A 16,473-nucleotide genomic window follows, 5' to 3' on the forward strand; every position below is an offset into this window, starting at 1 on the left:
CTTCTCTCTGGGTCATCACATGGAAGGAGGGGTGAGGGAGCTTTCAGAGTTGTTTTATTAAGGCACTAACCCCATTTATGATGGCTCCACCTCCCAAAGGCCCGACCTCCTAATGCCATCCGAGTGAGGGCTTTCAACATATGAATTTGGTGAGGATGCAAACATTCAGTCTCTAGCACAGCCCAAAAGCTCTTCCTCTGAAAGGCCTCCTGGATCACTCTCTCTCTCTTCTCCTTTCTTTATGTCTCATAGCATCTATCACCACCAGGCCTTGTAGCATGGATCCACATCTTTCATGAGCTATTGGTTGCTCCCTCCTCTAGAATGGAAGACGCTGAGGACAGGGTTTGTGCTGTGCACTGTGAAATCCTCAGGCTCTAGAACAGGAATACAGTAGCCATTCAGAGACTTTCGTTGGATGAATGATTCTGGAATGAGCTTTGGAATTAGACCAGGATTCCAATCCCAGAACTTCTCCATTGTGTAAACTTGGGCAAGTTACCCAACCACTCTGAGCCTCAGTTTCCTCAACTGTAAAGTGATAGGCATTATAACATCCATCTCAGTGATTCTTCTGAGAAATAGGAACAACACATGCAATTATAAAATGAGCCCCCAAATGGTGGCAGTGGCATCATTATCCACATCAGGAAAGGAGAGTTTCAAATAGTAAAAGAAAGCCTCGGGCAATCAGGATCCCTGGGGAAGTAGAGGATGTGGAGGCAAGACGGGAAACCCAGGCCTCGGGGTGTGAAGGAGAGAGCACACAAAGGCCATGCAGACCCATGAAGGTTTGGGTAAGTCTGGGAAAGTGACCTTGTCTTCAGAAAAGATTCAGAGGCAGCCAGATGCTCAGGGTGACTGCAGAGAAAGGCTTTATAATACCAGCCTCTGTTCTTTCCTAAGCTGAAAAGATCAGGTCCTCCCTAGGTCCCTGTGCCTGAAATCAGGATTGGGAAGACTTATCACTGGCTCACTTCCTGGGTGCACTGTCATTCTGAGCCTCATGCCTCACTGAGAGCTCCTTACAGAATTATTTTCCCCATTATGGATCTTGCTTACCATCCATGTGCTTGACCTTGGGGTAGAACAGACATAGCTGGGAAGCTCACAACCCACCATCAGTGGTAGGGCCCATGCCTTAGAGAAGAAGCTGCATCAGCTCAAAGAGGGGCCCTACAGGACTGCACGTCCTGAAGGGCTGTGTGCGTATCTGTGCACTTGTGTGTAATTTAATATAGGAATTTTAGGTGCCTGGGTGGCTCAGTCAATTAAGTGTCTGTCCTCAGCTCAGATCATGATCCCAGGGCCCTGGGATCAAGCCCCATGTTGGGCTTCCTGCTCAGCAGGGAATCTGCTTCTCCCTCTCCCTGCTCATGTGTGTGCTCGCTCTCTCTCTCCCCTTCTCAAATAAATAAACAAAATATTTAATAAAAAATAATACAGGAATTTCCATAAAGAGTCAAAGCTGAGGAAAGGGAACAGTAGAACACTTGCCTTCTAAACAGACGCTAGACATATCCTAAGTGGAGTCCACACTGGGACAAGCATGGTCACCCATAAGTTGTGGTCTCAGAGAAGCTAGATAGCCACCCAGAGCATCCCTGAGGGCAGTTGTGGGAGAATACAACATTGCATTGTCCTTGACTCACTAAGTGGCCTTCAGCATCTCTCTACCTCCGGCCAAGTGAAGAGAACCTGAGAGAGTCCCCAGAGTATGCAGGGCTGCTGCCACAGAGAGGCTGGCTCTGCGTCCATCTGTGCAATAGGGGCAGCAGCAGCATATCCTAAATCTCCCCTGCTCTGCAGGACGAGGCCCAGAGGAGTTGGGTGTGAACCATCCTCAAAGCAGCCCACTCACAAGAGCTCCATCCAGTCTGGACAGGGGCCTGCTGAAGGGTCTGTCAGCTCAAGGCTCACCAGGGTCAGGGGTGGACACACCTGCCTCAGTTCTTCCCAGAGGCCATCACTCTACCCTCAGAAAGAGCCTTCCCAGTCCAGGGCTCCCCACCAACACCAAACAACCCATGTCGCCTGTTAGGTAGAAAGATGGTTCCTCCTGGCCTCACATCTCCTTCCCACTGCAGCTCTGGAGGGGCTGAACTCAGAACTGGTAGGGAGAGAGGAATTAAGGAGAGAAGGCCAGGCCCCCTTTCCCCTGCTGGGCAAGCTGAGTACAGAGAGAGCTTTTTAAAAAAAACATTTTATCTTATTATGGTATGAACACTTACCATGAGACCTACCCACTTAACCAATGTTCCAGGGTAACAAGCAGTTGACTGTGGACACAGTGTCATATGACACAGCTCTAGAGCTTTCCACCTTCCTTTCCTGAAACTATGTTCATTGATTAGCAAGTCCCCATTTACCCCCAACCCCTAGCAACCACCATCCCATGCTTGGATTCTATGAATTTGACTATTTTAGTTTCCTCATGTAAGTGGAATCATGCAGTATCTGTGTTTCTAGGACTAGCTTATTTCACTTAGGAGCTTTAAAATGGATATGAGACCAAAGCTTTTGTTGTGGACTGGACTCCCCAGGAGGGACTGGAAAGTTAAAGAATCGACCCACGATGCAGTCCCCGCCCAAGAGCAGCTACACAGAGCATGTTCTGACAGCTTAGAGTGGGGACAGAAGCTGTGTCTCCATTGTACAGCCCGATCCTTCCCCCGCCTGCCTCTCCTACACTACAGTGCCCTCCTCCAACACCTGTTCAACTCAGGGCCTGCCCGCAGCAGGCATTACCTGTAGGAGACCAAAAAGAGATTTACATTGTGACTGAGTACTTGCATTGAATATCCATGGGCTTAACTGGATGAGAGAATGTATAAACTTGCTGACAAAGCATTGCCATTGTCCATGTGTACCTTATTTCCCCCACAAAACAACATGAAGTAGTGATGGCAACCCCATGCCAGCTCACGGAGCTCTCCTGAACAGATCAGGTAACAAGACAAGCCCAGGTGGAAAGCTTGTCTTGGGGCTAGTGGGCCACTTAGCTCAGGTGGAAAGAGGTAGAATCCAGGGCTGGGTTGGTAACCCCAGGAAGCAGTGTAGGTGTTGTGGTCAAAAAGGCTTTAGACCAATGAAGAACCAGACAATGGTGGCCAGGATGAGCATTCAAGGTTATTTCCACCCAAGAGCTAACCAGGAGGAGAATTCAAGGTCATTTCTAACCCAAAGCTGACCAGGATGAGCATTCAGGGTCATTTCCAACCCAAAGCTGCTGGGAACCAAGCAACTGATAAGTACATGCTCACTACAATGTCTACAGTAGATGACATGAACTCCTCCAACACCCTTCCCACAGACATTTTGAAAGATGAGACATTCTGTGACCTTGAGGTATGATACCAGCTCTCCTGAGGTTACAATGGTTAGCTTTCAGGGACTACAAGGATCTTCCCCGATTAAGCTCTCTGACACCCACACAACTAAGGGTTCTTTTCTGCAAGGCAAACTAGAAGTCATCGCCTCCAGGCGCTAAACCCCACTACTTATTTATAAATAGAAGGATAGATACAGACTGCAAAAGTGAAGGGGTAAAATCATTGATGGAAGATTCACTGTACTTGGGGAAAAAAAAAGAAGCAAGAAATATGGATGAGCATGAAGTGACTGAAGATGGCCACAGGGATAAGGAAAAAAGGAAGAGATGGAGGGAGATGAAGCCAAGAGGCGAAACTGAGTCTGTGCATTCCATTATAATAAGGTCGCTTCCCCTGAGACTGAGATTAGAAGGATAACTGAGGCCTCCATTCAAAGAATCCTGCCCAGAGGGCTCTCAACCAGTCTAGGAAGTGAGAGGGACCCCTCCAGTGTCTTTAGGAAGATACTCAAATCCAGGAATCCTTGAGAGCCCAGCTAAGTAGAACACCAACATGACTCAAGAGAAGTTATGCAGCTTCTCTGAGGAAGCCAAGCAGAAGCTATCCACCTGTGCCATCACATTTCACATGTGAGGAAGCTGAGGTTTAAAAGGCCACAGCACTCCCCAGGACAGTCCAGGTGTGGTCTAGGCGGGAGCTCAGTTGTGCTGTGGGACTGCTCCTTGCTCTGCTCTGGATTGCACTCCTTTAGACACAAGCAAAACCTGTAGCCTAGAAGCTGCAGAATTTCCCATATCCAGGCTCTTACTCATTCCCAGAAAGGGCCAGAGCTTACCTTTGTTTCCACCTGCAGAAACAAGGGTGTCTGTGAGGACTTTTGGACTCAAGCCACACCTGGAACTCCTCCATCCACATCTGCAGCCCATGGAAAAGGCAAGATGAGCTGGGGGCATTGAATACACTTGCAGTTTTCCCCAGCGTGCACCTCTTTATTGGAAGGGAAAATGTCTACCAGGTCAAGCAAAGGATATGTGGACACAAGACTTAGATCATTGAGAAAGCGCAGCCATAGTCCCACTGTCCAGTGATGGCCCGCAGTGGCTTTTGTGGGGAACACTGCGAAAGGATGCAGACATCCCATGGGGTTTAGGGTGGGGCAGGCAGATGGGGAGAGTTGGAGGGAACTCTGTGGACGTTATAGTCTGAGGCTTTGACGATTCTGTGATGATTGCTGGTTCTGTAGATCCACTTCCAATTCCTGACCTTAAAAGTAACATGTTTATCATAGATGATTTGGAAAATGTAGAAAACTGTATATTAGGAGAAAATAATACCATCCCTAAACCCCACCGATCACCCAAAAGCCACTACCCCAACATGCTATTTCCTTCGATTCCTTTTTCATATTTTTTTTAAATATTTAATGTAATTTATATTTACAGGGTCCTTTTTCCCCCCTTAAATCATACTGTAAGCATTTCCTTCTGTCACTGAGGATTTCCATGCATCACTTCAATAACTGCATAATATTCTATCATATAAGCATATCTGAATTTATATAACCAATTCCCTAATGTAGAACATTTAGATTGTTCTCTCTCTTTTATTTTCTATTTTAAACCAAATTGCAGTATACTTTCCTAAGCATGAATTTTTGTTCCCTTTTCAGATTATTTCACTAGGATCATACTAGAAATGGAATTTTTGATTCTCAGGGTGACACATTTGCCGAACAGTATACAAGAGATTTAAAGGTGACCATTTTTTAAAATCTCACTTGGAGGCTCTTTTGACATTGTTGACAATGGTGATCCAGGTGAAAATGGTGATAATCCAACAGCCAGCCTGTGCTGGCCACTGCCCCACGTGCTCACCACACACTAACTGACAAGGAGCCTACATAGCTGTGCCATCACATTTCACGTGTGAGGAAGGTGAGGTTAGAAAGGCCACAGCATTCCCCAGGATGGTCCAGATGTGGTCTAGGCAGGAGCTCAGTCGTGCTGCAGGACCGCCCCTTGCTCTGGACCTCACTCCTTCACCTGTTCACTCCCAAGCCTGGCTGACACAGCCAATGTGCACACCTCACAGGTATGCAGGTAAGCAGGCACCCAGCCATGAGCCTGGCGGGCAGAGGCTTCCTGTGCCCTCACTCTTCCCCAGTCTGGATGGAGCTGGGGCTGGAATAAGTGTATCCAGGGCCTTCTGTGCTCCAGTCACTTCTGCCCAAGCTCAGAGCTAGGAAGTCAAGCGAATGCTGATTGGGATACACTGTCCCCTCTTGGCTTCTCAAAATACTTGCAAGCATCTATTCCCTTTGCCATTTTGGCGCCCCAAACACCCTTCTTTGGAGAACCACTTCCTTGCTGCATCATCAGAGCCCAGGGATACTGAGAAATATTGGCAGAGGTTGTTTGTCCTTCCATAGGTCTCACTGCAGGCACTCAGTTCACAAAGGGACACCCGGCAGGCAGTTGAGACTTAAAAAGTTTCCAAAGAACAAGGCACAGGAGACTAGTCTTCTGATCTGGCATTGATCAGAGGCCAAGTGCACCTACCAGATGCTGGCATGGGGCCCTCTGTCCTCTCACCCAGCTCCAGTCATGGGGGCAGGCAAGGAAGCCAGCACAGGTGACAAATTCTCACAATAACCACTATGCCAGGTCTGAAACTACATCAGCTGGCTCCTGAAAGAAAGGACGCTAAGCTCAGAGTCGCTTAGAGGCCAGGCAGCTGAGAGTGTGTCTTCTTATTTTCATTGCTAAGAGAGGACCATCCCCCACAACTTCCATTTATTGAAGCCTTTATCACCTCCTTGCAAAGAGGAGGTGTGTGAAAGCATTGGAACTGAGCACGCGATCTGTAAGCCACTCTCACTGTCATGAGCTCAGTGGTTCTCAATGACAGGCTCCTTGGACCAGCAGCAGCAGCAGCACCTGAGAACATAATTAACAATGCAAATTCTCAGGCCCACTCTTGGTGTGCTGAGTCAGAATCCAAGGTGGGTGCAGTGATCTGTGGTGTCACAAATCCACCAGGAAATACTGACGCACACTCAGAGAACCCACGCCTTAGCTATCAGCCCCCTCTAGCCCTATCGGGAAGAGGTTTTACTCTCTAAAGGAAGTAGAAGGAAGCTCCAAGAAGTGAGCTAACTTGCCAGAGAAGTTCTGCCCTCCAGCCTAGGTGTAGTCCTATGTCATGGGGCTTTGTATCTGACATACAATGACCAGACACCACAGTAGTTAGGCCTACACAGAGGTCCTCCTGCCCCACCTAGAAGTCATGACCACTCTGCTATGGACTTGCACCCCGCGTCCTCTCACCACTGCACCCAGCTCCCACTGCTGGCATATATCATCTCAGTAGGTCCATCTTGGGAGCCCCCTCTTCCTCCAGGAACCCATTCCTGAAAACACCAGAGAGCTAATCTTTCTAAACTTACGTGCATGCCTTTGTCTCTATTACACAGTAAGCTCCTTCCAGGTAAGGGCCCTGGCTTAAGTAGAGAGCACATTGCTGCAAAACAGTACATGCTAGAGAAATGTGGCTGAGGACAGAGAAATAAACCAACAGAATCATGACCACCCACATTGTCAGAGAGCCTGGGAATCCTGGGGCTGAGTCTGATGGTTGAGTCCCCTCTGCCACACACCCAGGCATATCTTTATTGCTCATTTTGACACTTTACCACACAGACAGTGTTGGCAGTCTCTTTTCACATAAATATATTAAATCTCCTCAGCCAAGTCATAAGCTCCCTGGGGGCACACCCCATCTTCTTCACATCCCCAGGCTAGGTAAATGCTACCTGCTCAGCCAACATTGATGGCTTGCAAGAGAGATGGATAGACAGTGAATAATAAGCTATCCATTTACTATTTTGTAGCACTACTATCCTGAGACCAGTTCTTCCCCAGTTGTAGCTAAATGCTATATCCTTTCAGAGTCTGATAACAACAAACCATCAAGAAAAGGAAACGTGGTTGACCTTTTTCCTATCCAAAAAGAAAAGTCAGTTAATAAACTTCAGTTGTCAGCTGCTTTCTGCTTGACCGGCATAAGAACTTGGAGGCAAGAGTCTAGCACAGGAAGAAGAAACTCCAGTGGGAGCCAAGGAGAAATTTCTGTGGCCACGTAGTTTCCTCTCCCTCCCCCAATAGCTGTCCTCCTCCTGAACCCAAATCAGACTCACGCAAAGTCATGGCCACTGGAGAGTGACTTTTCTAACCAGATCTGTAGTTTCTTTGAAATGGAATGCTCTGGATAAGCAGCCTGGAGCTTGGCAAATCATCAGGCAATGGTGTGGACCCCTTTGTGTTGCTGTCATCCACACGGTTGTCATGGTGGGATCTCTCCGAGGACTACACGACAAACCTCTGTTCCCCTTCATGGTTTTAAAACTGAAATAATATTCCTCTTCCCACAACACTTAGGCATCCTGGTTCAAAGGCATTCTCCCTCTTGATTCTAAGTAACTGAGTTCCCCAGAGGGCTCTGCTCTGGCCAGAATTCTTGCGATTTTGTTGGCCCAGGTGTACATGGGAAGCTGGGAGCAGGCTCTTCCTCCATAACTCCTGAGGCACAAGGAAAAACCATTAGAAGTGGGCAAGAGATGTAAAGACAAAACCTTGCACAAAAGAAGAGAACTCCTGGCACAGCTTCATCAGAAAACACAGAAGAAGGGAAATTCTTGGTGGTCCCAGAGGGTCAACCTGTGTCTCTGGAGCCAGCACCTGACCACTGCTCTCTGTCAACATTTGAGAACCCCCAGGGTCCAGCTGCTGCTAATGTCCTACACCCTGTTGGCTGTGCCCAACTGCCAGCTGGAACTGGGAATGTCACCTTTAACGAGGGGCAGCACCTGTGTGCCCTGCTGCCCTCGACCGGAGGACAGGCAGCTTGCCACCCTGTGGACCACATGTAGAATCAGCAGGTGTGTGGCCACAGCCAGGTTGTAGATTGCACAGGAGAAAAGCCAGTGCCAGTGCTTTGAAGGGCACACATTCTGTTACTACGGAATCCTGGGTTTGAACACAGGTTCTGCTGTTGGCAGTGAGATTGACGTGTTATTTGACTTCTTTAGGAATGCATTGCATTATCTGTGAGTTAACAGAGGGAGGAAACTCCCCTTCTGCTGCAGGATTAAATGAGGGAACTTCCACAGAAACTTTGCCCAGAGTTTCTATGCACAGAGAACCTGCAGTGTTTCTCTTCCTCCAGAGGCTCACAAGGCTGAACCCCAGGCTATGTGGTCTCATCTCCATAATCAGGGAGCATTCCTCTCACTCACCATCCTACCCCTTCCCCCGTGGGAGGGCAGTTTCCCTGAACAGGAGTTTGGGGCTGCAATGGCCGTTCCCTTTCCTCTCCCTCTGAAGATTCACCAGCTCAGCTCACAGGAAGCATCTGTTATCCCTGCACTTGGCACATGACCCAGGCCCTAGCCTTGTGGTGAGGACTGTGGCTGGCCATATCAGGGGTTCGGAAGCCCAGAGCTGTCACGCAACATGGCCACCTTACTGCCGTAGCCATACCAGCTTTTGTCAGGGTGAAGCCGTGCTTTCTTGACTATCTGCCTGCTTGTAGTTGGGCTTACTTGAACCAGCACTGCAGGACTAGGGATTTGTTTTATTCCCTCTTAGAGTGCTGTGGTTTAAGCCATGGCCTCCAAACAGTATGGTGGATGTTTTTGTTGTATGCGCACAAATGAAATCAAAGCCCCACCAAACAGTATTTCCCCTGGCTGCCTCTGATAGGACCTGATGGTTTCTGAACATCTCTCTCTCTCTCTCTCTCTCTATCCCCCCACCCATTCCTTCTTTCTCTCTCTCTCTCTTCCTCTACTCCTCTCTCTCTCCCCACCCTACTCCCTCTATTTGGGACCACCAGCGGGTTGGGATTTACTGTTTGACAACACTAACTTAAATAAGTTGTATGTCACAGTCATACCTCCCAGGGAGACCATAAGCCCCCTGAGGTTAGAGACTCATTCTGTTTCCTGGAACCTCCTCTGTCCCTATGGTATTGCTGGGAACACAGAGACACTCAGCACCCAGATGGTGATTGACTGTCAGCCAAGACTGCGCTGGGAATCCATGACTAGCATCCATTCTCTGCCTGGACTCACAACATCTGTTAGCAGGTCGCTTAGTTGACTGGCCCTGAATTATGTGCAAAGCAGAGTAATAATAAGAATGAGATCAAACTAGTGGTGACAGGATGTGAGGGTGATCTCGCTGCAACATCTGTCCCCCTGCTGATTGCCAGGGTTGATTCAGTGGATCTGGCTATCTAGGCGGTGTCCCCTTCCTTCCTCAGGTCTCCCTGTACTTCCCTCCCAAAGCCACGCCCTTGGTAGAAGAGGACGACCTTCCCTGATAGAGGAGGATGGTTCTTCAGTTGAAGGTATATGAGTAGCTGAGTTCCCCTGCTAGAACCTTCAGTCAAGCTCTCGAGGACTATTTTTAGGGGAATGTAGGGTCGTCAAGCTTCCAAGACTCCAGACACGTTCAAATGAGGTGCCACATGTGGCAGTTTGCCTTTCTTTAAAAAAAAAAAAAAGTGACTACAACTCAGTAAACATATATAAAATATTTATCATGTGTGGGCATGTCATTTCTAATCCCTACCACAGGGGCAGGTATTGCTAATCTTGTTTTACATACAAAGAAGCTAAAGCCAGTCAATATCAAGTACTTTGCTGAATACGCAGCTGTGAAACTCACACCAAGACTTGAACCAAAAGCTGTCTTCACAACAAGGTGGACAATGCAAAGTGCAGTTCGACTCTAGGTTCCCCCGAAGGGACCAGGCTTTCAAATACCATTCAATAATTGTTCTTGGGTCCCAGGAGCATAGCCCGATGTGGAGCATAGAGCTGTAGCCAATGTGCTTCTGGGGCTTGTGCACACTGGGGTCAGTGTGCTTCTGGGGCTTTTAGAGTGTTCTGTCTGGTGGGGAGCGTTACAACCTTGAGGGGAGACAAGGAGGAAAATCACAGCGTACCCTGGATCTCTAGAGAAGGGTGGAGGGCTCCCATGCCTGTCCAATCTGAGGGCTGCACAGTGGCTTACTTCTGATCTCAGTCCCACGCCTAGTCATAAGTAACACCTTGCTCTGCCATAAATGCACCCACTAAGGCTGCCCATTAATCCCCTCACCCCAGTTCCTGGGCTCAGAATGATGCTAACTCCAATCACATACTCACCCTTCAACCCCAGCTAGAGGTGGGCTTTCATTCCAGGGTTGCAATCTGCTTGCACACTAACCCGTCACTTTCCTGGGCAGAATGGAGCTCACTCCAGCTAGCCTTTCCAAATGTCCCTTATCATTCCTGCTGGCTAAAAGGAAGCAGGACAAGGGAGCAGAGCCAATGACGGTCCTCACCCCACCATCTCCAGAGGTGAGAGATCAAAGCACAGGCTTCCAGAGCCTCAGCACCATGGATGGTGAGCAGACATTCAGGGAGAAAGTGAGGGCTCGGGAGAGGTGAGCACTGTTCTGGGTGCTGTGATCTCTGCTTGGAATGCTTACACTCCTGTCTGTGCAGAAACTCTCATTCATCCTTCAAGAGCCAATCGTAAGGACTTCCCTCTGGGAGCTTTCTCGCCACCAGCAGTTCTCAACACAGAACAATCATCAAACCACCTAGAGGCCTGTGACCACAGATTGTGGGGCACCCTCCTCTGATTCCACAGGTCTGAGATGGGGCCCAAGAATTTGCCTTTCTAGCAGATTCCTAGGAAATGCTGCTAGTCCCAGGACCACACTTTGAGAACCACTTATTCTACCATCCCCATCTTCCCAGACAGGCCTGAGCTGCCTCCTCTGTGTCGATTCTGACCTCTGTGGCCGTTCCTGTCATGCTGAAGTGTCTGGGGGCGCTCACAGTGTGCAAATTCAGCTCCACACAGCTGGAGGGCTGGGGCATGGAGATCAGGCGTCCCTGCCCACTGTGCTCCTGAGTGCACGTGAGTTCAGAGGGAGCCCTGCTAGGGGTTCAACTAATGACCCCTCAGAGGCCAGAGGTCCCTCCAGCCCCCAGCTCACTGGCCTGCTGGGAGGGCTTCCGGTGTTCCAGTATATGGGTTTGGGTACAGGGTTCCAAACACAAGTTAAGAAGTTCACCCCAATGGATTCAAGCCAAATACCTCATCTGTTCCTTAAGCTGCCAACCCAGACCCCCTCCCTGGGCAGTGCCTGCAGGGGTAAGCACACTGACTCCGGGCAGCCTCGGCCTGAGTTGGTGGACTCCTGACTCTCTTAGCTGTATGATCCAGGAAAAACAATAACACTTTTCTGGGGCTCAGCTTCCAGATCTGTACAATGGGAAAAATAGTCACTGCTTCTGAATGGGACTGCCGTGGGGACTAAATGAGTTAAAACCTGGTAAATGCTGAGGACAGTACCTGGCACGTGGTAATCAACTGTGAATTGCTTTTAAAAGAAAACAGAACAGGAGTCCCTTCTATCCCTGACTGGGTTGGACAAACTGGCATAAGAAATGCTGGTCTTGGCCTGGAACATTCCAAGTGGCAATTCTGGATGTTTGAACTTCTGTGACCATCCACACAGACTTAAGGAAGGGGCCACTCTTTCTTCTTACTGAAGCATAAGATGCTTTGTGATTGAGGAAGGTCTACAAGGCTAGCGTCTGAATCTGCTCACTTGTGTGGGTGTACACACACGTACAGGCATTTCTTTCTGCGGTATCATTCAGTGCGTGTCCATGGAGCACCTTCTGTGGACTTCATACTAAATTCTAGCTTGCTCCTGTCCATCCTAGATCTCAGAGTCCGATGCTGCTTGAACTTCCTGCCCCTCCAACCTGAGTTCCCACTATGGTGAAGCACTTAGAAGCTGACCTGACTGCTCCTCCTGCCTTCCCCTCCCCGCCGCTGCCCTGACTCCTGCTTGTGCCTGCTCTCCTTGCTGACCTGAGGACCTCTTTTAACCTCTTTCCGCCCTCCAGGCTGTTTTTCTCTTCCTCTGTCTCCAGCCTGGAGCCTTTGCTTGGCTCTCCGCACTGTCCTTCCTGGCACCACAGTTGGTTTCTTATCAGAAAAAGGCATCTGGAAGCTGTGCTGGGGAGAATGACCTCATCTGACTATAATTAAAGTGATTATCTAAACGGAAAGGAATATTATGAAGTAGCCTTCTCTCTTTTAATATGCATAGCCGTTGTAATAGGAACATGGGATTTCCATGTTAACATTGCTATTTCTGTGGTCTAATAAATACTTCCTCTCACTCATCTCCCAGAGGAGAGAGGAGACACTCTGTGAAGCCACTGGAGGTGATGTGCAGGTGCCTGCTGTCCTTGAGATGCTAGCCCTGCGGCCAGACAGGAGCCCTATGGAAAAACACACTCAATAATTTGGTAGCACCCCAGGCGGCCCTTCCCACAGAAGAGCCGATCAGAGACCACAGAGGGGACTCTGGGAAGAGCCTCCAGACAGGAGCCCTCCTGGGAGGGGCATCTTCAAGAGAGAAAAAAGAAAGTACACCCCAGAGGTGAAAGTGTGAGCTAAGTCCAGGCCCACCACTTGGCGAGCTGTGTGACTCTGGGCATGTCGTTCTCTGATCCTCAGGGTCACACCTGTGAAATGGCTAGTAATACCATACACCTCATGGGATGGCTGCGAAGACCACATGACGGGATGGGTGAAAGGCAACTAAACCAACACCTGGCATTTACAGACCCTCCACATGTGGGGACACTTCACAAATGGTCTGTTTTTGCCATTATGGTGAGAAAAGCTGAGGCCCAAAGTCCGGTGGTGCTGGCACCAGGCATATTACTGCCCACCTTCATGCCCACCACCAGGCATGTCTATCCAGGGTCTGCCCAGTGCAGGAGCCCATCCCTCATCCCACTCGCATGGTTGCAGAGACGCCAGAACTGGGTCCTTTCCACTGCGGTTCACACGTTATCTCCAGACCTGCCAGGGACCAGGCAGAGCCAGAAGCCTGGCCAGGCACACACTGCCTCCTGTCCACTCGGCCTGCTCAAGAGCTGTGTGCCTGTGAGCAGGGGGTGCAGGCAAGGCTGGGGTGCTGCCAAGTATGGGAAGATTTTCTCTCCCCACTAAGGCTTTTCTCTTCTGTTCGCAGAACTCGACCCTGGCCCATTTTTCCCCTCTCTGAGGGCGAACATCGCCATCATTGCAGGTGAGCTGTTTCGGGCCTCCAAGCCAGGAGGGTTAGAGGGAACTCCGCAGGGAGAACCTGCCTGAGACTTCAGAGCAAATGCCTGAATGAGGGTGAGGCTGCATGAGGGACCTAAGCCCCTCTAAAACTTGCCAGCGTCCTCCTCCCCCAAGCACTCCCAGGCTCTGAATGACCTGGGCCCTACTGCCCAGATTTCAAGTCTCTTCTCCCAACTGCTCATGAGCCCAAACAGAAATGAAGGGCTGACTTCCACCCACACCCCATGCCTTTACATGGCGTCCTCCAGAATCCTCTCCTTCTTTAGTCCTTTGCTTGACTGGTCACTGCTCCCCAGCCAGACTCACGCACCTCTGGAGAATGTGCTGGAGCTCAGATAGGGTGATAAGCAGTGAACTCCACTCCGTCCAACCTGTCTCAAGGGTTTCTCATGGCCCTGTTTTGTACCCCCAGTAGTGCACAGGGGGCAGCCACCAGGGCCCAGCCTTCTGGCCACTCTCAGCACCAAGTCTCGTCCGCCAGGGCACTTCTCAGTTGGGATTGTTCTGGTTTTAAAACTGAAAGTCCTGAGGTTCATGAACCCCTCAGTTTTAGATAAACTCACATAGTTCATTCTGCAAGTTATGCACAGAGGTCTGTCTTCCTCAGTAGACTGAGCGTCCCTGAGTTAGGGTAAGTTCTGGAATCCTCTTCCAGCCTCAGTCTGCACCACAGTGAGTGGAGGATGGGGGAGCAGGAGGGGAGAGAGGGGTAATTCAATGGGCACAGATAAGGGTGAGTGCACTCTGGGCAGGAATGAGCCAGTGTCTGGGGGTGGTGTTTATTGCAGCAGAATGTCTGTTCTGCCACTAGCCCTGTGTGTCCTGACCCCCTCCCACAAGCCTGTCTCAGACAGAGCCATGCACTGCTTTCCTCCTGCAGGCGTGATCGCTGCTGTAGCCATCGTCCTGATCTGCCTCTTCATCGTCATGCTACGCTACATGTACAGACATAAGGGGACCTACCACACCAATGAGGCCAAGGGCACAGAGTTTGCTGAGAGTGCAGATGCAGCCCTGCAGGACGACCCCTCCCTCCAGGACACAGGTGACAACAGCAGAAAGGAGTACTTCATCTGAGGAGCACCAGGCCTCGCCTCCCCCAGTGCCTCCTTCAACTCCACGAGAGAAGATGCACCCCACAACCCCACCTGCTATCTGTACCACCAGGCGGATCATGAGAGTGCCCACCTCATCCCAAGATATGCACCTGGCCTGGGAACACTAGGTGCTAGCCTGGGGAGAGAGGGAAGAAGGAACTGAGCCACAAGAGGCCTCTCCCAGGCACCCAGGGATGCAGTGGCCACCCAGGAGGCCTGCCTTTGCTCTGCCAGAGGGAGAAAGTCTGGGTTCTCCTGGACAGTGCAGTTTGTTATCAGCATGGTGTGAAAGTCCTTGCTGGGCGGGTGGGCCTGAGGGCTGGGGAAGCAAGAAAGTGAGTCATCTGTAAGCTGACTGGGGATAATGGCATCAAATGTCAGTCCTTGACATTTGGGGGGAACAGCAGGTGCCAGAGCTAAAAGGCACCTTTGTCTCCCATTGATCCAGCTCTAAATGATTGGAAATAAATTTGAAATGTAACCAAGCATTCAGAGTCAAACAGTATTACTGTAATTGTCTAGGGAAAGATAACCACCACCCAGGCCTTGCATTTCACAGGTGCAACTTTGTGTTCTCCGCTAAGTCTGCTTGCGAGGGGCTGGAACCATCCACTTCCAGCCCCATTGTCCTGTCCTCAGCATAGACAGTGGAGAGGGTTCCTGAGGCCCTGAGGGAAGGAGGGCCCAGTGACAAGATTTCTTTTTCTCCCTGTGCAGGCACCAGCTTCATGAAACAAATGAAGGAGTGGAATATTCCCCTAGAAATAATGGCCTTACAAGCTGCCAGGACACTGGCTGAAGCATTGATTTTTTAATGTGCGATATTAGAAAAACTACACCTGTTAAGTGACTATGAGTGAACCAATCCTTCCCTTAATAACAGTGGCTAGGGCATAGACTGCAGAGTGCCATCCCTCTGGGTTTGGGCCCTGGATCCCCTTTCCTGGTCCTGGGAACTTGGGCAACTCACTTGACCTTTCTGTCTTCAGTGTTCTCATCCCTCAAATGGACATGATTCCATGGTAGTGTTGAGAAGGAAAAATTCTATTCTGCCCTTCAAGATCCTTCTGGCTGGTCTAAGAATCAAGTTGACATGAAACAGACTGGAAAAATCAAATTTAATTTCATAATTCCTGAGAATCCACATAAACATGGGATTCTAAAAACAGTCAGGCAAAATGAGGTATATTTGTCATCCTGACTAAGGGGAAGAGGGTAGGTGGATGGGATTTTGAAGGGAAGGAAGGTCCATTCATAGGAATGTGGAAAAGAGTAAATGCTCGGTAAAGAAATGTTGGCTGGGCCCCTCAGGAACAATGGGACACAGAGAGAAATTTTAACACAGACTTTGCTAAACTCCTCCCTGTCCACCTCCTCTGGTTATATCATAATGTAGTTATCTATGGTGATAGTTCCCTTCCTGGAGCAGGTCCTCTGTCTCAATTCTTTTGGGCAGTTAAGGGGAAGGTAAGAGATTTTTCTGAGTCTTTTGGGCCTTGATTCTTTCCAGCTCAAAGTAATCTGTGTGCCAAAGTGGTCCATGCTGAGGGACTCATTCTGAACCCCTGCAGTACCAAGTCTCAGGGTTGGTGGCAAGAACAAGCGTATCAGGTGCTCAGTGCTGCCATCCAGAGTCAATAATTGGTGCTAGATACGCAGTACATATGTATTGATAATGGAAGTTCCTTACTGCACCACTTCTAAACATTTCCAGAAGAAGAAGAACTGTCATTTAAAATGAGTAACAGGGAGGGGTGCCTGGGTGGCTCAGTGGGTTAAAATGAGTAACAGGGAGAGAAGATGAACTTACTAACCATCGTCCTTTTTAAGGGT

At 49.5% G+C, this 16,473-nt stretch overlaps 1 protein-coding gene across 1 annotated transcript in view; it reads left to right on the forward strand.

Moving 5' to 3' along the window:
* The window catches only part of GYPC (glycophorin C (Gerbich blood group)), a 42,697-nt gene extending 27,569 nt beyond the window's left edge, over positions 1-15,128 (forward strand). Inside the window, exons 2-3 of the mRNA XM_032843940.1 lie at positions 13,449-13,505; positions 14,424-15,128. Of these exons, the coding sequence (XP_032699831.1) occupies positions 13,449-13,505; positions 14,424-14,620 (254 nt within the window). The 3' untranslated portion in view covers positions 14,621-15,128. The remainder of the gene's footprint in view (positions 1-13,448; positions 13,506-14,423) is intronic.
* The last annotated feature ends 1,345 nt before the right edge of the window (positions 15,129-16,473 follow it).

Source organism: Lontra canadensis, unplaced genomic scaffold (assembly GCF_010015895.1).
Source record: "Lontra canadensis isolate GAN:19392208 unplaced genomic scaffold, GSC_riverotter_1.0 scaffold145, whole genome shotgun sequence".
Taxonomy (NCBI): Eukaryota; Metazoa; Chordata; class Mammalia; order Carnivora; family Mustelidae; genus Lontra; species Lontra canadensis.